At 36.9% G+C, this 20938-nt stretch overlaps 3 protein-coding genes and 1 long non-coding RNA gene across 4 annotated transcripts; 3 read left to right on the forward strand and 1 right to left on the reverse strand.

Annotated features, from left to right (window-relative positions):
• The first annotated feature begins 6714 nt into the window (after positions 1 to 6714).
• On the forward strand, positions 6715 to 9469 carry LOC112177052 (WRKY transcription factor 55). The gene is made up of 3 exons (XM_024315235.2): positions 6715 to 7471; positions 7806 to 7937; positions 8737 to 9469. The coding sequence occupies exons 1-3, from the start codon at positions 6921 to 6923 to the stop codon at positions 9200 to 9202; spliced, it is 1149 nt and encodes a 382-aa protein (XP_024171003.1). The 5' UTR covers positions 6715 to 6920; the 3' UTR covers positions 9203 to 9469.
• Positions 9470 to 10185: 716 nt separating this feature from the next.
• On the reverse strand, positions 10186 to 12201 carry LOC112187818 (probable WRKY transcription factor 70). Its single transcript, XM_024326798.2, has 3 exons — positions 11671 to 12201; positions 11429 to 11530; positions 10186 to 10882 (listed from the first exon to the last, which is right to left on the reverse strand). The coding sequence occupies exons 1-3, from the start codon at positions 12060 to 12062 to the stop codon at positions 10324 to 10326; spliced, it is 1053 nt and encodes a 350-aa protein (XP_024182566.1). The 5' UTR covers positions 12063 to 12201; the 3' UTR covers positions 10186 to 10323.
• Positions 12202 to 14905: 2704 nt separating this feature from the next.
• LOC112187908 (rhodanese-like domain-containing protein 7) lies at positions 14906 to 17779 on the forward strand. Its single transcript, XM_024326907.2, has 5 exons — positions 14906 to 15343; positions 15724 to 15975; positions 16073 to 16171; positions 16776 to 17069; positions 17165 to 17779. Exons 1-5 carry the CDS (start codon positions 14969 to 14971, stop codon positions 17528 to 17530), a joined length of 1386 nt encoding a protein of 461 aa, XP_024182675.1. The 5' UTR covers positions 14906 to 14968; the 3' UTR covers positions 17531 to 17779.
• A 538-nt stretch (positions 17780 to 18317) lies between these two features.
• On the forward strand, positions 18318 to 20310 carry LOC112187000. The gene is made up of 2 exons (XR_002930958.2): positions 18318 to 18768; positions 20014 to 20310. It is a non-coding gene; the product is annotated as an uncharacterized LOC112187000 (long non-coding RNA).
• The last annotated feature ends 628 nt before the right edge of the window (positions 20311 to 20938 follow it).

Below are 20938 nucleotides of genomic sequence, written 5' to 3' on the forward strand. Positions count from 1 at the left end.
CGGAAAGAAAGGTCAGATATTTGGAATCATTTTGAGAGGGATATAGTGGATGGTAGAATTAAGTGTAAATGTAATTATTGTGGAAAATCTTACTATGCTGATCCTAGGAAGAATGGTACAACCACCCTTAATAATCATATGGACAAATGTAATATTTATGTTATATATGATTGTATGTATTTATTTTCTAATCTGATTTTTATTATTCTCTTATACTAATGTAGAGATGCTTAAGATGTCATGTGGAGCTGCAGTGGGGAGTAGTCGGAGCAGAATGTTACCTCCAAAGTCGAAGACTTCATCTTTCCGAGCTTGACATTATGCTATTGCCCTCATTCATATGTTGATGTTGGTTTGTTCTTTTTTTTTTTCATGTTTAATCTTTTAGTGGACTTATAAATTTTTAATTTGTGAGGTTAGTGTTGATGTAATGGACTTTTATAAACTTTGGACTCTATATTTTTTGACAATTTCATATATTGATGCTAGAATTTGATGGACTATGAATTGAATTATATGGACTATGGAGTATCAAATTAGAGATTATTGTCTAGTGAAGTACAAAACATGCATTAGTAAACTTGTAAATTTCTTGTTATAGATTATAATTACATGTTTGTAGAAACAAAAACTTCTCGAGTATGATACCAAAGGAGTATATTAGGTAAAAATATGTTTTCAAAAAAAAAAAAAAAAAAAAAAAAAAAAAAACCGAAACTGCGCCGAACCGACCCGAACCGAACGGTTCGGTTCGGTTTTCGGTGCCAACTATCCAAAAAGAAAAAACCGCACCGAAACCGCACCGAATGTCATTTCGGTTCGGTTTTCGGTTTATGCTTGAAACCGAACCGAATGGAACCGAACCCACCCCTAATACTAATCAATAGCTAGTGGCCTGCCCTTCAAGCTTGATGCCTTGGCTGTTGAAACTTGAAAGGGGTCGACATTTTGTTATGGACATATGCTATTCCATCTCTTTTTACACCGGCCAATTCCTTAAAAAACAAAAAATTTAAATAATAGATAGCTAAGGGTAAAATAGGTATAGCATAAAAATGAGCTGATAATTTTGGGCCATAAAGTGGCCTTATATGTACAAAACAATTTAGTCATACATTTCTTTGTAATTTTCTAAAAAAATAATGGGCAATGATATATGCCCTCAGTAAGGCCTAAGATTTATGGCCTCAAATCTTAGGTGTCATGTCATGTAAGCAAATACTAATTTTATTTTCAATTTCACATAATATATCTTGCCACATCATACTATTGCAACACCAACTTTACCCTTTTATATTTCCTTTTAGATGCTAGGGGTGAATCAATTACATTAATGAATTTAATTAGGTGACTAAAAAAAATCAGCTATTAATTATGTATTAATTTAAGAAATATGTCTATAAATTCTTTAACCAATATTTTTCTTCATTTATTTAAATTCTTTCCTATCATTTTTCTTTCCAAATAGCATAAATATATTGAATTAGTCAATTAGGTGTCAAGAAATAGGCAATAACTTTATTGATTAATTTCATCCAAAAAAAAAAGCATTAATAAATTGAATTTAGAAAATACATATGTCTAAATTAAGAGGTAAGAAAAAAAAAATTTATGTTAGTAGCAGTCATTAATTATCATTTACAATCTAAATATAAGGAAAATAAACAAACAGAAAATAATAAACTAAAATATAACGTTTAAACCCTAGCTACATAAAGAGAAAAGAATGAACATAAGAACATATATAATGATATAACTATGTATTTTTCACATTATATTTTCAAAATTTACAGAAACGCAACAAAGGTTGAACTCATATACATGTGTTATGCAAATCTATTGATTAAATGTATGTGCAAATCTATTGATTGAATTACATGAAATTTTTTCTATTCTTGACATTGTTATTTAAATCTAAGCATGAATGTAATGAAAAGAAAGAAAAAAAAAACCAAAATAATTTTTTCTTTTAGAAAAAAAAAATCAAAATAACTTAGAGTCATTAGATTTTGGAAGGCTAAAATTGTATTTTTCTCAAGAATTACATGACATGATTTGACAAATAGGTGATGTGTGTAGGTGACATGGCATGACACCTAATATTGAGGCCATAAATCTCAGGCCTCATTGAGGCCACAAATCATTTTCCAAAAATAATATGTAGACATTCATAAAATCAAATTTGAAGTTCTTATACAAGTCGCCATAATCACTGTTTTACCCTTTCGATCTTCTTAGCACCAACAAAACATTGCCCAAAATTTTGTAAGAAACTAGGTTGCATCCCATACTTCTCTGCTTCTGCTTTCTCTTCTACTTCCAATTGGCCATAATGTTATAAGGAAATGAAGCTCCAAGCATAGCCGACGATCTTCACATGCTTCCGAGGACATCCACCAGTTGGGTATTTCTTGGAAACTCCTCTTAGATCCAAAAAGAATATGTTCTCACCAAGTTTTTCCATGAAAAATATGCCATGTTCCCATTCACAATAAGTTAGTGAACTATATTCATCAGCAATTAATCGAGGCCACAGTCCGTACTTCGATGTTGCTACATCATTTCGGATGCTTATGGAGTAATCCGGTGCGCATGCCCACTCTTTGGTATCATATTTTTTCAACACCCAAATCTTAATAGACGTATCCAATAATGAAGCGTACGCAATGGGAATAGATCCTCTCCAAGTAAGTAAGTGGATGTAAGGAAGAAGATTCGAAGGTATTGAGGTGGGATGGGGAGTCAAATAGAACTCCTCTTTCGTGAAGTCGAAAGAAATAATCTGCGAGAATCCTTCACTATCACTCAACCAATGCATATCTCCATGTGCACATATCTTTTGTTCACCTAAATAACAAGGAGGCAAAGAGGGTATCTCTCTCCATGACCTTGTGCCCAATGCAAGAACTTGAGCCCCTAGGTAGTCTTCTTTAAAATTTGAGGACATGCAAACAATCTTGTGGGTGTTGGTTATAGTATCAAACCCCATACCGTACGAGAGATGAAAACGATTCTCTTGAGAAGGAAAGTTATTTGCTGGGAGCTTTAGAACTTCTCCGCGGAGAGGATTGGACAAGAAGTATGGATGTTCTTCAGACTCTTCACTAAAGAAAAATAAGTTGTAGTAACAAAAGTCGATATTTCATTGAGAATGGTTTCAAGGAGGCAAACACCTGCGAGGCGTGCTTGTTTTCTTCTGCTGTCAAGGCCTCGCCATCGTACTCCATTGCCTCCATTTTAACATGACCAAAAAGTTCCGATCTGGTAAGAGACATTAGTTGAAGTGGAACTTCTGCAACTGCATTTGTAGTAGTAAGTAAGTTAACAAAGAGGGGATCGTCGAGTCTGTTCAACAAGGTCTTATAGACACACCGAAGGGAACAAATTAAGTGTTTTCAGTGGCAGTCTCATAAGGATGTCGATGGTGATATCTCTGGGTAGATCAATAATCAACTCTGTCTTCTTCTTCGTCTTTCAGAAGCAGTACTTTCTCATTCTCTCGGTCCAGGCCATCTTGCAACTGAAAGATTGAGTAACAGAGCACATTTCACTTCCTTTAAGAGCATCTCCCATGGTAGGCTAAAAGCCAAATGGTTTTAGCCTACCAAAAACAGAATATTCCCTCTAATATGCTTTTTTAGCCTACCAACAAAAAACAGTGCTGCCACCGTAGGCCAAATTCTGTAGGCCAAAATCAAATATCATCACATCTAACGGCTATAATTTAATTTCCGAGCTCAGAATATATTTCCGAGTATGGTTTTGACGAGGCTATCAATAAAACTAGTAGATTTAGTTAAATGAAAATAAGTATATCAAAAAAATTAATGGTTACACATTTATTTTAAAAATTCTAAACATATCAAATATTGGACTCATATTGAAGATCTCAACAAGATATTTACAATGATGTAATTTTAATATTTAGTAACTATAATAACTCATGTATATAGGAAAAATGAATTTTCTTCGATGTGAAATTCATGTTATTAATGAAACAAAAAAAACAAAAGGCAGCGGGTCCCACATTTGGCTTACTAATTCTCAGCCCAAATTTGGCCTAGCATATTTGAGAAGGACAAATTTTTTTCTTGGCATTTGGGATATAGCCTACGGTGGGAGGGGGTGAAGGCCATAAATAGGTTTTTAGCCTACCATGGGAGATGCCCTTATATAGTGATGTTGCCTTTATCTTGCTAATAATATATCTATGCCCCTAGCCTGCTGCTTGCCCATGCTCATATGAGAGACATTGCCACAATAATATACCGCAATATCTAAAAGAGAACATCACTATATAAAGGAAGTGAAATGCGCTCTGTTGCTCATCTTTCAGTTACAAGATGGCCTGGACCGAGAGAATGAGAAAGTACTGCTTCCGAAAGACGAAGAAGAAGACAGAGTTGATTATTGATCTACCCAGAGATATCATCATCGACATCCTTATGAGACTGCCACTGAAAACACTTAATTTGTTCCCTTCGGTGTATATAAAGGCAACTTTGTATTTACTTTTTCTCAGTTATATGAATGTGAGAGGCTAGTAAATATAAAGTTTTATAGAGTACTGTTTATCAAAGAAACAGTACATTATTTTTTCTTTACCTTTACTGAGTACCGTGTTATATCACTATATGTAATGCACCTCCCAATTCACATTAGACAATAATACAGCTTATATTCTTATAAGACAGCAAGGCTAAAATGGACCAAATCTTGTCTGGGATTCTTTTCCCTGACGGAAAACATTGAACCAACCAAATAAAACTGATCTAAACAGAAGTGGAAATAATTGGAGTTCAGTTATGGACAAGCTATATCTAATGAATAACGTGATGGGAGAACACCTATCAATCTATCATTGGCTCATAGTCCTACTCATAATCATGGCTTCTAGCTAGCTACTATTCATATCATTGGACCTAGTGAATGTGATACGGTGATGTTGCCTATATAGTATAAAATTGTCTTTATGGGTGGGTGGGTTTGTCACTTCGTCGTGAAATTAAGATTGGCTACCTTCAACGTCGCATTTGTATAAAAAAATAATAATAATAATAAATAAATAAATAAAATTCAACGTCGCATTTCAAAAATGGACCATGATGGACAATCTTACAAAAATATATAGCGATAGTTTTTTCTGCTTGGTTGAGTCGACAGATGGCAAGCTCTTGTTAGCAATTAGGTCTGCCGGCGACCATGAGCACTTCACTAGTTCACTACCATTAATCGTAGCCATTGCCATGTTTACTGATTTGATGGTTATGATCGGTACCGAATGAGACGTTGGACTAGAATTGAGAGCTTGGCAAACCGAGCATTGTTTCTGAATGAGAAGAAGAAAGAGGATGACGGTTGGGGGCAACAGTAATCATCGATGGCGGTTCCGGCGGAAGCGGAGCTTAAGAAATTTGCATGCATGATATTTGTTCTTGGCGGGTGTAGCTGTGAGCATAGTGCTAGTCTTTTACTCACAAAAGTAAAGGCCATTGGAATTATCATCAAACTTATCCTTTGGAAAACCTAAAGGGATCCTAGAGTTGCATTCAACGTCCAAAGTGATTGAGGAGAATTACTTCAATTTGATAACAAATTTTCAATTAGTTGCTATTACATATACAGTTGTTATTTTCTTTTGCAAGATTTTACATTTTACCTTACTATGATATTTTTTTGATCGGGTCAATTTATGAAAGTGAAGACAGAATGTCACTTTTATTGTTTTCATCAGAAAAAATAATAATAAATAGAAATTGATGAACATAAACGTCTTGGGAAGGGAACTTTCACATACATACCCCAAGTCCCTAATTTATGTTTGCTATTTGTCCGGGTCATATTTATTGTCATTCGTCTGCATGCCAAAAATCCCATAGGGTTGTTTATTTGATGTTTCCTCCAGTAGTCCAGAAAAAATCTTACATGTTACGAGACTTTGACTTGCAACTAATCTAAAGCCGGAGAAGACACTCCATATATAGGAGGCATATGAAATGTTTGTGGGATTATAGGAGCCTTTCTATATAAATAGCGGTTTAAAAAGGGCGGACATTTTCTTATGGCACATGGATCTCCTTGTTTACCCAATCAAATGGTATCTTATAGATCCCTTTTGAAATTTAACTACATTTCTGTCCGGTTGAGTAAAATGTCAATTATGGTGAAAAAAATTTTAACAAAATTTTGCCAAGGAGATTCTTTAAATGAGTTTGTTGCTGCCGAAGTAGTTGATAAGGATAGAATAGCAAATGTTGAGGATGAGGTTAATCGATGAATCCTTAATCGATTAAGAGAAACGACATGATCACATTAAATGAGATATTGTATTTGGTAGGATACGGTTTTCAAATATTAATTAAATATTTTTCTTACTGCAACAAGCAGCAGCCCGCCCCCGATCTAAAGTTCGAGTTTGTCCTATGTTCTTTCATGGAAATAACTGAGAGTCCGGGAAGTGGGTACTCCATCTAGAATTCCATGGAATCTTGACCATGATGATTGGGCAGCATCCATTCTCCTTCACATAAAAGTTGACCAATATCAGAGTGCCCTAGACGTTGGGCAAGGGTTTCAAAGACGGTTGTTGAGTAACATGTTCCCCCAATGGTCATGTTAATAAAACCCAATGATACTTTCTCAATTAACATCTAAATATAGTAAAAGCTTCAAACCTAGCTAAAAAGGAGTCCAAACGAAATTGGCTTCAAGGAATTGAAAATATTGAAGAAGCTAGCTAGCAGGTCTTCTTCTAGACCAAAGCGGAAGAAAGAGTGGTTGAAAGTCTGAAACCCTCAAGTAGACCATGACCAAGTCATACATGCATACTTTCCAGTTTCAAATAATCTTGTGTACCGTGTAGAAGAAACATAAATACTTTGAATACTTTCCATCAACCTTTAGTTTTTCTCTATCTTTTAATGGAGCACCAGCACAGAAGCCTCACCACAGCTTACATTCGCTACCCTTTTAAATTTCACCACAACATTTTCAACAATACGACAAGCCAAACCAAGCAAACCATGGATAACATTAGTGAAACCGTTTCTTTAATTCACCGTGGTTGCAACTTGGCTAGAGACCTGGAATCAAACCTTCCCAACTTGCCAAGCCGACCCGAAACCGTTTCGAAATCCTTGGACGAGATAATCAGGGTTTTCGGTGCAGCAAGGGAGAGGCTGCAGAGTAGTAGTGCTGCACAACATGATCCAATGAGTTCATACGTTCATGTAGCGCAGCAGCAGCAGCAGATCGATGCGAGCTTGCACGAATGGCTGAGGTGTAATTACACACAGGCAATGGAGGATCTTCACATCCAAACGCAGCGTTTTGCATCCGAAAAGAGTATTGCTGCTACTCAAACCGATATGAGGGATTCAGGAGCTGACGTACTTCACGGCCAAATCCATCAGGCAATCGTTTCTCATGAACTGAATGCTGCTTCGTCCTCACAAAGCAGACCACGAAGAAGGTAATTAATTAAATATTTTTTATCGAATTAAATTAATTTCACAACCTAATAGTTATTGGCGTTTAATTAAAAAATGGGCTTTAGTAAATTGCGAACAAGAATTGAGGAAAATGTTGGGTAAGCAGAGTAGCATTACCATGCTGCTTCTGGGATAACGACTTTAAACATAGAATGCATTTTCTACGTTCATATGTCTTTTACTGTACAAGACGAGCTAGCTAGCTGTAAATTGCTTAGCAACTTCATGTGTGCATGTATTGTACTTGTGGCTATAGTTTGAGCTACTGTGGATTAGTGGTCCTACATTCATCTAATTACTTAAATAAACATGTAGGAGGGACGATGGGGAAATTCGTAAATTGACCGTGCCGGCACCTCGGATCGGGAATACTGAAATCCCACCGGAGGATGGCTTCACGTGGCGAAAATACGGCCAGAAGGAGATCATGGGCTGCAGGTTCCCAAGGTACGTAATTCACTTTGTAACAAAGATTTATGATTTCTTCTATTGTATTGGTTTCAAAAATGGAAAATTAATTTGACATTTTCAGTTGAAAAGTAAGCAAGCTTCTACATTTTACAAAGAACTTTTTGGGTTTTACCAGGAATGCTATGTGTGCTAGTTATAGCTTCAGTGATTAACTAGAAGATTAAGCTCTTACCAATTTGATTCAAGTTGGTGAGCGTCATATTATTCCTGCTAGCTTTTACCTTATGAAATATTCAAAAGTTGACCAGAAATTGACTTGGTCAGCAACATCAATTAATTTTGACCGGAACTTAATTGGCAAATGATCTTTAATATATTCCCATGATCACAAGTTGCTAGATGCTTGGTAAATGGGCAGACTCCTGTCCAAGGATAGGCAATGACCTGAGAATGTTCTATTGGTCAAATGACAATGTCTACCTCAATATCATAGTCGATCATATGTATTCTTTAGTCTAAATCTTCAATTGGGATATAGCCAACTTATAATTGATCAATGGATACTAACATGCATTTTCGGTCCTTGCCTTTGATCTCTTGAGCACTTAGCCAAAGCTGATATATTGTGTTTAGTTCTTTCCACGGATTCGTCAACTTGATGTTAAATTATGTATTCGTAATCTTGAAATTTAAGTATCATCTATTTAGTAAAATTTTGTTGTTGTTGTTGTTGTTGTTTATTTACTTATTTATTTTTATTTCATCTACGTATTTCACAAAGAATTGATCAAAGCGTAAAATTAATTAACTATATGATGTGTTTCAATGAATTTAGGGGCTACTATAGGTGTACCCACCAAAAGTTATACAATTGCCCAGCCAAGAAGCAAGTTCAGAGGCTTGACAATGATCCCTTAACATTTGAAGTAATGTACAGAGGTGACCATACATGTCATATGTCGTCCACTGCACCCTCAAGTCTACCACCATCTGATCAAATTAAGCAAGAGACTATGACCCAAACTCATGCGGTAACCACTCAACCCTTAGGAACATGGCTCTCCATGGACTTCAACGCGAGAGGTGGAGGAAGCAGCAGTGGTGGCCGCGGTGATGGTGACGGTGACGGTGTAGGTACATCAATCACGACGACCACTCGTTACGGTAAAGACGTTGAGTTTCCGGTGGTGGATTTGGCTGATGCAATGTTTAATTCAGGGAGCAGCAGCAGTAATAGTATGGATTTTATGTTCACTTCATCTATGGACAGTAAATGGGAGTCCGGGGACAAGAAAAATTGATTGCATGCATGGGGATGACAGGCGAATTATATAGAAGTTCCGAAGTTCCTTGAGGTGTTAATTACACCAATTAATTGATCTAAATTAGTGATCCTAAACTTCTAGAGGAAAGGTTAGCTAAAGCTCGGTAGGTATTTGTAATCAATCTGATATTTCCTTTACTTGAGAATTTGTCATTAGGACAATTAATCTTAATTTCATTGTACACCAAAAATTAGTTCTTTTGTATTATATACATTTTTCAATGCATACAACCTTTACCTTTCGGTCTGGAATCTTCATGTCGCAATGCTATCCCACTCACTATAAATAGTTATGAAAATGTACTTCTAGAGGGATCTAATCTTTGAGTGAAAGGAACTAATTAACCTTACGTTTTGATTACCTTATGACTAACTAATTCAAAATTAAGAATATTTGATTGATACCGCATGAATTGATACATCACTGTAATTTAAGTGACACCGAGTTGACTCAGTTGAGCTAGTGTGACTGTTTTGAGTAGAGATATATCCGCCTACTGAACAACTTGGACTTGAGTTATCAAGAATTTGTGCCATGCCATTTGAGCTATAGCTTGGGCTGATAATTAAGCAATTTAGTACTTACATATTGTTTTTCTCAGAATCTAATTGTATTTTATTAATTTATTAGAGCGTTATTTTAATGCTTCATGAAGAGATACTTAATAATGCAAATATTTATTTAAGAAACAGTAAAGTTTGATTCTAGCTGTAATCCAGTTTATCAATTTATGACAAATATCATTCTCTTGACGACTCTATAAACAATGCGAACAACTTCTTCATTTAGCACAATAGCATGCACCTGCAGTTTGAATCCATTATGAAACACGTTTGTATTTCTTAGGAAATCAAACTAGTTAAAGTAGCAACTCATTACTTTCTTTCAGGATTTTATTTGGTTTAAACTGTTGCTTTTATAGATTCAGCTATTCATGATTAGGTGGGGAGAATTGAGGATACGGTGCCGAACACATTACACGATTAAATGCTATTGGGATCTTCTTCTTTTCAAATACAATGATACATTTAAGCTACAAATCAAAAGCGACATGATTAACAATCGGACCTAGCTAGCTTAGCTATTCATTGCTAGCTCTAGGGGCCTAAAGGAAATGCAGCTTCATCAAAATCAAACTCATTCTCGAAATTAATAGACTTCACCACCAAGTCCATGTCCAAGAACTGCATGTTCGAAACCGCATTCTCATTAGACATTACAGTAGTCTCGGGGAACCCAAAATCATGATGATGATCATCCTTGAACTCCGGCCACACATCACTTGTATCGTTAAGATTGTCCGTCAGACCACTCGACGTCGTCCCCTCCTTGCACTCTTCTTTCTTCACCGGAACGAAGGGAATCATAGACGACGAGCTAGGGAGATGACCACCATGAACACCGTGATGTTCTTTCTTATTGCAAATTGGGGTCGATCCAGATTCCGAGCTAACAGTAGATCGAGGAGGAGCATGAGAATCCCCAGTAGGAGGATCGGTGGAGCCCATGATCATCTGTGGACCCCTGATCATGTTTCTGCACGTGTGGTTTCCAATGTAGGTGGTTTTGTACACTTTTGGGGTGTCTTGGACTTGTTGGACTTGTTTGGTTGCTTGGCAGCCTTGATCATACTTGCGGGTACATCTGAAGTAAGCCCTGCCAACCAAAATGAATCAGATAATGTTAGATTCGCAACGCAATATATCCTTTTATTCAGATATTACTCGAAGTGTCAGAAAAAAATTACGAACTAGCTTATAGTCTCGCAATGAGAAACCAACTACTAGTCGTATATGTGTAACCATATATGGAATCAATTTGACTCTATTTTATCTCGTTTTCTAGTTAGAAAATTTTACCACAATCATACTGCGATATATTTCAATCATTGAACATAATTTCAAAAAATTACAAACATCACGTGTTATGAAGCTACTTCGTTTTGAGTGAAATTTTGAAAAATAGAGATAGTTATTTTATTCTTATTTCTTTAATAAGAATGAACAGCTAACGATTCAATAATTGCTGGTCCATCTTATTAAAAGTGATTTGTTAACCCAACTTGTAGTTAAGGGGGGACCCCAACTCGGAGGCCCCCCCCCTTATCAACTGCACCCCCATGTGATTGTTCTTTAGCAATGAAAGAAGCCTAAAAGAACAATCTATTTTAAATTTCATTTCTTTGGAGAAGAAAACACAAACCTTGGATATGGAGCATTGAGGATTTCCTTCTGGCCATATTTTCTCCAAGCCTGACCATCATCAACTGTGGATGAAACAATTGACCATGACTCTGAATTCTTTCTGCAAATCAAGAACATGATGAAACAAACAAATTAGACAGTGGAATAGTACTTCTACAACCTTGTCATAGTTGATGAAGTTACACATGCATATAGCCTTGATCTGTAATTGGATCCATGGGATAGAGAATATTAATTTACCTTCGCTTGTAACAACCTCTCCGATCCTTATAACCCGGCCTCTTCCTGCTCTCGCCGGAATCCTCAGAGCTCCGGTCACCGCAATGCGACTGTTCCACATGGGACGCCTCCGCTTTAACAATCTCACCGGCTCCACAGCCATTAGTACCGGAGTACTGATGATCATCATCACCGCCACACAACTTGGAAGACTCACTCAGAACAGAAAGACTATCAGTGAAAGACGTCACGATCTCCATCACAAGCTCCTGGGCCGAAAGCGACGTCGAGCCATTGCTGAGGTTGTTGAGCCGAGACTGAAGCTCCGTCGCGCTTTTCCGGCCGCGAACCAGATTCTTCATGATGACCTTTTTATGATCGACCGGCAGTGCTTCAAGCCAAGTTGTAGCCATGCTTTTGGGCTTTGTCTGAATTTTTTTTTGTGTGGTACGTTTTTGCGTGAGAATCTGAAATGGTTCTGGGTTGCCTTTTATGAGGGTAAGCTCTGAATAGTTTGAAAACGAGAGGAGATGGGAAAGTGAGGAGCAACTCTATGGAAGATGAGAGGAAGGAGCTAAACCCCCTTATATATTATTATAAAATTGAAAAGTGAAAGAGAGAAAATTCCAGTAAATTGCTTCAAATTGAGATAAACTTACGTACGTCAACCACACCACAAATGGCAGTGCGGCTGACCAATCAGGAATCAGTAAGAGGTATTTTAGATATTGCACTTTAAAAAGCAGGGATAGTTTTGGAAAAGAGAGAAACTTTCTTTCTTCTGATTGGTGCCGCCTAAAGCCACGTGATAGGAAACCCTACCTAAGAATTTCTCAAATGCTTACAAGGGCTTCAGTGACGTTGTGCGCTGATGCATCGCCTACGTCGGCGTAGGGTTTCACATTCATCATTTAGTGCAATAATGCATCCGGCAGGGTGAGAAATAAATTAAGATTGATATATGTACTATTTTGATTCATTTGGATCAAATGCATCCTGGGGCTCCTATAGCTATAGCTAGGGCTGCCACTTGGTTTAGTAATTAACAAACTGACTTAATATCAACCGATGTTTTAGATTTAGTAAACCAATTTTTTAGAAACTGAGATCGATAATACAGAAATCGAAAATTACTGAAAAAGTTTGTTTGGTTTTGGTAAATACCAAATTTACCGATTATATGAATATTATATTTATATACTACAGTTTTCAATACACATACATGTATATTAAGAAATAAAAATAAAAACTTTTATAATAGTATGAACATTACTATATATACTACATTAATAGTACATGTATTTTAAGTAACCTAGTCAAAGATGGTTAAATAACCTAGTTTTATTGAAAATTGCTAAAACTTGATGTTATATATACAAAAGAAAGCTATAATTAGTAGATGAATACAAAGTTTATGACTATAAAATTCAACAACTTAGTTTTGTTCATTCTAATTTATATTATAAAGAATTAGTTGTTCTAAAGTTGGTAATACCGAAAACCGAAAACCGAAATACCTAATTTAGTAAATATAATTAAAAACTGAAAATTTTAGTTTGTAATTGGTAACTCAGTTTTGAAACCGAAAACTTTTATTTTGAAGTTGGTAATACCTATAACTGATTCGAACCGACCGAGTGACAGCTCTAGCTATAGCTTATGTGTTCTATTAATTTATCTTTAATTATTTTTCTCAAGTCGGAATAAATTACAATGAAGATTATTGAGAGATCTTAAATCAATAAATATATATATAAAAAAAAGTAACATAAATACATCTGTACATAAAATTTTTAAATACAAATTTAGTGTCAATTATGTTTTATCTCTACAAATTATGAATAAATGTTTTTTTTGTCTAGAAGAATATGAGATAAGCTACCATCATTAACATAAAGTTGTCTAGATCCTCAATTGAAGTATTGATTAATCTGCTTATACTCGATCATTGAGTAAACACTGTAATCAAAACTCAAACGTTGTGCATATCTGAATCAGCTACAACTTTAAGAAAAGTTTTTGTTGTTGTTTTTTTTTTTTTTTAGAAGAACTTTAAGAAAAGTTAGTAGCTTGTAATAATCTATGTTTTGATCGTAAATCTTTTTGCAACCATCGACAAACCCGACGCTTGCTTTGCATTAATGCACTTTTTTTCATTGGTTATGCATATATATATAAGCATATTCATCAATCATCAACTATGCTATCCTGTTTGCAATCATAGAACTCGAAATGTACGTAAATTTTATGCGTGCAACTATGTTATCCTGTCATGCATATATATAAGCATATTTTATTGCTCAATGGCGAAACTCGTGTTTCTCGACTATGGTATATAAAACTGGCCTATGATCCCTTTTTTTAGAAAATGGTTTAATTTAAGAACAAGTGAATACAACAAGTTAATTGATTAGTGGTACGGCGATCAAACCGGGGAACAAACCAGTAGTATTGCAACAACTTGGCTTGACATTCATGAACTTACATTATGAGCGTCTTCTAATATGTCAATGGATTCCCATTCTAGTGTTACAACAACAACTCTCTGAGGTTCATGTACTTATTTCTAATATCCTAATGGTTCCTCCCATTGACTAGGCAATTTGGATTGTACTTTTTCTTGTTACTTAAAGAGAGGAGCCAATGAATATGATTGCAAATTGCAATAATCGAATTTACCCTAGCTAGTTGATAACTCATAGAAAATTAGGAAAATTTCAACCAAGCTCACCGGTTTTTTAGGGTCATTGCTTTTGATATCAACCGCCTTTACATCATTAAAAAACAAACTATATCATAATGCAAAGATAAAGAGAATCACAAACAAATCGATTAGAGATAAAATCTCTGTATTAATTAAAGTCTCTAAATCAAAGTAAACTTAAATTATTATCAATATTCAAGTGATTACGCGTACTTTTGTCATGAAATGATTCGGTGAACAAGAATAGTGGCCACTACTTTGCACTCAATAATACCATATCTAAACTGAAAGTTACATCTCAAGATTGTGTAGCTGGCTTTTCTTTTTCCTTTATTTGGTTCCTTCTGATAATTGCCCTCCAAAACCAAGGTACATTCTTAACCTAACGTACCTTAACCTAAGGGCTAAGGAACACGAACCTAAGGTACAAGACTTGAGCTTGATGGGATATCCAACGCAGACATAACTGGATAAGCCTCGAAGCTCGAGCACTAACCACCCGACACGTGGTCGCGCCAGATTCCCGGGACATAATAGTACATTCACACCCGCAGAAAAAATTACAGCAGCCCCAGCGCCGTAGACGAACACAGCCCCTTTGTAGCGGCACACGCTATGCTAAGGTACAGAGCACCTCCATCACTCTCCCTGAGGATGCTATCTTCTTCTTCACCCTCACTGCACTCCCTAAACCCTAACCCTAAATCACACCCCGCCTCTTCAATTCCCGATTCCTCCCCCAATCGCCGTCTTCAACTCTTCTCTAGTCCAATTCCAAACCCAATTGGGATTTTTAAACACTGTAACCCTCAAAGTATGACTCTTTCTAGATGCTCATCCGGGTCGACCAACCCAGTACCCATTTCGAGCTTACCCGAATCGGATGATCCGGATTCGAAAGTTCTGGTCGTCGTCTCCTTCTACAAGTTCGCTGATTTTCCTGACTGTGCTCGTTTGCGGCAACCCTTGAAGCAACTCTGCGAGGAATTGGTACCCCATTTTTCATTTATCAGTTCTTTATTTGATTCATTTTAGTTTGTGAAGTTTGAGCTATTGAATTCCATGAGCTTCAAATTTCTGTGGTGTTTTTGTGTCTTAAGGTGTTAAAGTTTGAATCTTTAGGCATTGTTGGGCTTGGAATTGCTTCATATCATGAACTAGAACTATGGAAATTATAGCATTTTATTGGCTGATTGGTTTTTGATTAAGGGTGTTTTTTTTTGGTCAATGTAGTGTTGAAGTTTGGAAATTTTCATCAAATGCATTCTTGGATGGGTTATAATGCAGTCCATGTCTTGTTTAAGTCTATTACAGTGTTTGAATGCTAATGTGGTTTGTAGTTTGTACCTCACTAAGCTGATCCTGTTCAGCGCGTTTCAGGTGGGATCATACTTGCACCGGAAGGGATCAATGGCAGCATATGCGGGAGCAGAGAGTCGGTGGAGAAAGTTCTGGAGTTCATTCAAAGTGATGAGCGCCTAAGGGGGCTGAGAAGATTGGAGTCACCTGTGAGTCCGGAGGATGAAGCCATTCATCACGGACACAGTAGCAGTTCTCCTCTGGCAGCAGGGGAGGATGCACCCTTCCGATGGGATCATGTGAGGGTCAAGTTGAAGAAGGAGGTATTCGTCATTAGTATACAAACTTTTGTTGTGGAGTACTTTTTGTTCTTCGTAGTTGTGAGGTGTGGTAATTTTCTCATTACACATGTTTAAGCAGATTGTTACCCTTGGCATGCCTGCTGTGTCACCTACTGAAAAAGTTGGGAAGTATGTGAGTCCAAGTGAATGGAATGAGCTGATTAGTGATCCAGATACGGTGAGTAATGTCTCTGATATTCTTACTGTCTGATGACTATGATTCTATCAACTTTCCTTGATTCTCGGGCTAATCATGTCTTTTTGCTTTTGAGTTGAGTTCTTTTGAATATTCTGTACTCTATTATAAACCAAAAAAACTGTATTGGCTAGCTCTGCGGAATACATGTGAAAAGATAACCCTGGCAACTCGGTTTTATCCTAAATAAACATGATCTATAACAACTTGACATTGACACCCTAGTAAATACAAGTTTATGTATAAAATTTTGTTGAAAGCTGGCTTTTGTCTTAATTTCTAGTATCTACAGTGTTACATCATTTCAAATGAACAATTAAAATGTACTAGTTTTATGCCAAGGCAGATTTTTCCACATTTCTGTATGAAGTGTTTGTTTTCTTGACGTTTGACGTGTGAACGGAAGGGAGTTCACACATAAATGCATTTACTAAACTACCGCATCTGAACTCTGACTCAATACACATATGAAGTGTTTGTTTTATTCACATTTGACGTGTGAACTATGCCTCTAGAAATGGAGTTTCACAAATAATTGCATTTACTAAACTACAGCGTCTGAACTCTGACTCATGCACATATCCAGGTTGTAATTGATGTGCGCAATAACTATGAAACTAGAATTGGGAAGTTTAAGGGAGCAGTTGATCCGTGTACTAAAGCATTCCGGGAGTTCCCGTCTTGGGTAGAGGATCAGTTCCAACATTCTGAACCGGAGAATGGACATACAGAAACAAATGGCAACAGTTCAGATGGAAGCACCAAAATTCAGCCAGGGATTTCAAAACCAAAAACACCACCACGAGTTGCCATGTACTGTACTGGGGGCATTAGATGTGAGAAAGCTTCTAGTTATCTCCTTAGCAAAGGTTTTGAAGAGGTAAATAACTCTTGTATTCTATTAATTTGTGAAAGTTAAAACCTTAAGTCGCTGGATCATTTGATTTTATTAATTTGTATACCTATTTTCTCCAGGTTTATCATCTAGAAGGTGGGATTCTGAAGTACCTCGAGGAAGTTCCAGAGAAAGAGAGCCTGTGGGAGGGAGAGTGCTTTGTCTTTGACAAGAGAGTCTCTGTTGAGCACGGTTTAGTACAAGGAAATCACAAGTTATGCTATGGGTGTAAGCAACCAGTCAGTGATGCTGATATGGAGTCTCCTCAGTGGGAATACGGGGTTTCATGTCCCTATTGTTACTCGTCAAAAACCATCGAAGAAAAGGAAAGGGCAAGAGCTCGACAGAGGCAGTTTGAGACATGGGGTATCATTGGCGGTCCAGACAAGGGCCGTAAGCAAGATACTATCAAACAGAGGCCTACTCAACTGTCAAATTCAATTTAGATGGAGACTTAAAAATTGGAATCTTGTGTCAACAGTTTGAATTTCGTCAATGAGGAATCCAAGCATGTGTTTTTGACCTGGAATTTTCGTAGCTGCACTTAGTGATGAGTTGGACTTCGACAACTTATGATTTGGTTCCCCCTATCTGCTTGTATTTGATTCTAAACCATGACAAAGTTGATATGTATGTACACCCATAGGCACTGTTCCAAGTCTTACAACAACACCATCACTTAAACTTCCATGGAATTTCTGCCCTTTTTTTTTCTTTGTTTCTTTCTTGCCAGTTGCCACTTGTGGACTTTATTTTCCTTCACCATAAACCCTACTTATCTATCATACCAATAGCAGGGTCCATAACTATACTTGTCATGAAACAAATATTTATGTTGGTACATGACTCATTCAAGGTGATGGTAATCGATTCAACTGACTTCTTAGAGGGATGCCTTCGACTTTGACTATCTTTGTATCGTGTTGTAGCCCAAATTATGGTTTATAACCCCAACAAAAAAATTCCACAATCCACATCAACAGAATAATCAACGTTATTTTTATTTACAAAAATAAAATTCAAGATAAAATCAGAAAAATGAAAAATAGAATAATCTCATAAAGAAAAAATGTGGAGTAAAGTTGCTCGAGTGACCTGACATGAAACTGTTATATTTAACGATTCAAGTCTCAACTTTCACTAGTTTGTGGTGAATAGATTTGAGAGACCTTTGAGTTTGTGCACTTATTACGGCGAAAGATTAGTCTTGACTTTGCTGAGATATCCCTATGGACTTCGATCTAAATATTATTGAGTGAGTCTATTATTAACTCGGTAACGTAATCGAGGGTGCTTGTAACCTTATCCCCCGATTAGAAAAAAATGCGGGGAATCATGTTAGTGGGGTCCACAACTACACAGTAACTGTAGAAGATTGGTACTTATTTGTACTACAGTAGACCTGACCGCAGCGGAAAGTTCTGGGTAAGAAGGTTTATAGGTTACACACATCGCGCTTTCTGACATAGACTGATTTGACATTTTGTGCTGAACCGGAAAAACAAAGATCCGATCATTAATTGGGGGAATTAGGGTTAGGGTTGAGAAATTGAAATCGGAGATGGCCGGTGAAGTGGGTATGTTCAAGTTCCTGAAGCCCAAGAGTCGTCCTCACCCCGTGGATATCCAAGCCGCTGCCTTGTGGGGTGTCGCCGCAGGCACCACGGCTCTTTGGGTCGTCCAGGTCAGTAAAGCTCTCATCTTTTTGCCAATTTTGGATCTGTAACTTTTTGGGTTTTCGTTTTTGAATTAGATGGAACATTTATTGGGCTTAGATGTGATTAAAGTATGTATCTTTTTTGGCCATGTTGGATTGATTTTGATGATAAGCTAGGATTGAGGTGCAGATGGGTGTTTTATGGGATTTTGAATTTTTTGTGGTTGGTTTTTAGGTTTTGTTAGGGTTGAAATTGATTCTGAGATAAGGTAAAGCTCTAGTTATAATCTGTATTGAACTTTTGTAGCTTGAGTTTTAAGTGTGGTTCAGGGCTTTCAGGCTCTGATTCACTTGTTTTTCTAGTTGAATAGTTTTTCTGTTGCTGAGACTTTGATTGGCTTTATGGTTATTTTGGGTAATTGTTTCTCATAAGAATTAGATGATGAATGTCACCAATGAGGCTTGTATCCTCTTGCTATTAGGGCCTCTGTTGAGGGATGAATGGAACTGGATAATTGGATTCTCTTCATCCATATCCCACATCGATAGTCAGATAGAGCAGGTTGCTGCATTGGTTCACTGGCTGGCAAAGGAGCTCATACTGTTTTTTTTTAGGAAACGAATCTTCCTTTGTGGATAGGAACGTATGTAAGAGTTGATGAGGGAGGGGCTGATTTGTGATCGCTATGTGAAATCTGAGTGCAGTTGTAGGTTGAATCGTTCAAACTGAGAACTAAAGATGTTTTGGATGTTATGGAATAAGAAATTGTATTTTGGAGTGTTTCTTGTCGTAGAAGATGTAATGGTGACCTGTTCAGCAACGGTTCTTGGGCAACCAAAACAGCTTCTAGATATGTTGGTAGATTTTGACTTTTCTTTTAACTTTTGATTGATGGTTACTTCTTCTGTGAGTTGCTTTTAGATAAATATTCCCATCTAAGCTTGACGTTCAATAAGCTATTTAGGCTGCTCAACTAGTCAATGTTATTGAATTGCAACCTTGTTTATAGTTCCACACATACACACACACAAATGTTTATAGATACATGTGTGCTTCATTTATGGAGAGCTTAGGGGGAATTTATGTTGACAATGCCACAAAGTTTTTGATATTAAAACTCCCCTGACTCTGCGATTTTGGCAGTTGTTCTGATGGTGTTTTGCACTTTCACAGAATTCATGTGTATATGTATATCAATGTTACTTTACCGTCTGAAGACAATAATCTAATAACAGAGTCTGATATCTTGTAATTCTATGAATCTTTTGCAGCCATTCAACTGGATAAAGAAGACCTTTTTCGAGACTCCAGAACCAGAAAAGTGAAGTAATTTGAAGCGTTATGGTCAAACTTTTGGGTTCTGTGTGTGGTATAAGATTGCCACTGCAATACTCTTTTTTATGAGACTACATTTTCAGAGTTCATGGGAATAATTATGTATTTTTGTACTGGTATTCGTGGTTAATCACATACCATGATGGCCTTTCTTTGAACTAATTCCTGAGTACTGCCTCTGCCACTCTTTCAGTTTACTTGCTCAATCTATGTTTGTGGGTATTTCATCATTACATCTTTTCCTGTTCCAATGTTGACGAGGGAATTAAACTTATGAACTCCTCTCTCTTTCACCTTTCTAAGTAAGAGAAGGCGTATGTGTGCCCTATTCAGCTGCTCGACCATAAAGTCCCTCCATAGCCATTCTATTCTGTAATCAAATTCCACATCTTGATATTTTCGCTTCTTTTAACATAATAAGTTTGCGCGGTTTCTGTCCCCTGGCTCTACAAATTTTGTGTTTGGATACAGTTAAGTGGCAACAAGAACTCAAAGAATGTACAAATGGTAATACAGTATCCTTGACCACAACTCAAAAGGTAAACGTAAAAGTTGTTCTTTTGTTCAGAATGGGTAAAATCTAAAGCGGTTGGTTGAGCGGCCTAGTATGGAATATGCTGATCGAATACATTCCAAGGTGATTGGGTTTTTCTTAAGCTCCATCCTTACCGGTAGAAGTCCTTGGTGAAACGACCCACACACAAACTCTCTGCCCGTTTTTACGGGCCGTTCCAGATTGCAGCCAAAGTTGGCACTGTTGCTTATTGCCTCTTGCTACCACTAAACTCCAAACTCTACCCAGTTTTTCATGTTTCGTTGCTCAAGAAACGAGTTGGAGAGGGCATTCCTACTTCCACTACT

The sequence above is a fragment of the Rosa chinensis genome, chromosome 1 (assembly GCF_002994745.2).
Source record: "Rosa chinensis cultivar Old Blush chromosome 1, RchiOBHm-V2, whole genome shotgun sequence".
Taxonomy (NCBI): domain Eukaryota; kingdom Viridiplantae; phylum Streptophyta; class Magnoliopsida; order Rosales; family Rosaceae; genus Rosa; species Rosa chinensis.

Coding starts and splice junctions, on each gene's coding strand:
- LOC112187818 (XM_024326798.2), bottom strand. CDS start 12,062: ATGGCTACAACTTGGCTTGAAGCACTGCCGGTCGATCATAAAAAGGTC. Junction 11,531..11,670: donor AGAGGTTGTTACAAGCGAAG/GTAAATTAATAT, acceptor CTTGATTTGCAG/AAAGAATTCAGAGTCATGGT. Junction 10,883..11,428: donor CTCAATGCTCCATATCCAAG/GTTTGTGTTTTC, acceptor TTTGGTTGGCAG/GGCTTACTTCAGATGTACCC.
- LOC112177052 (XM_024315235.2), top strand. CDS start 6,921: ATGGAGCACCAGCACAGAAGCCTCACCACAGCTTACATTCGCTACCCT. Junction 7,472..7,805: donor CAAAGCAGACCACGAAGAAG/GTAATTAATTAA, acceptor ATAAACATGTAG/GAGGGACGATGGGGAAATTC. Junction 7,938..8,736: donor ATGGGCTGCAGGTTCCCAAG/GTACGTAATTCA, acceptor CAATGAATTTAG/GGGCTACTATAGGTGTACCC.
- LOC112187908 (XM_024326907.2), top strand. CDS start 14,969: ATGCTAAGGTACAGAGCACCTCCATCACTCTCCCTGAGGATGCTATCT. Junction 15,976..16,072: donor GGGTCAAGTTGAAGAAGGAG/GTATTCGTCATT, acceptor ATGTTTAAGCAG/ATTGTTACCCTTGGCATGCC. Junction 17,070..17,164: donor TTAGCAAAGGTTTTGAAGAG/GTAAATAACTCT, acceptor TATTTTCTCCAG/GTTTATCATCTAGAAGGTGG.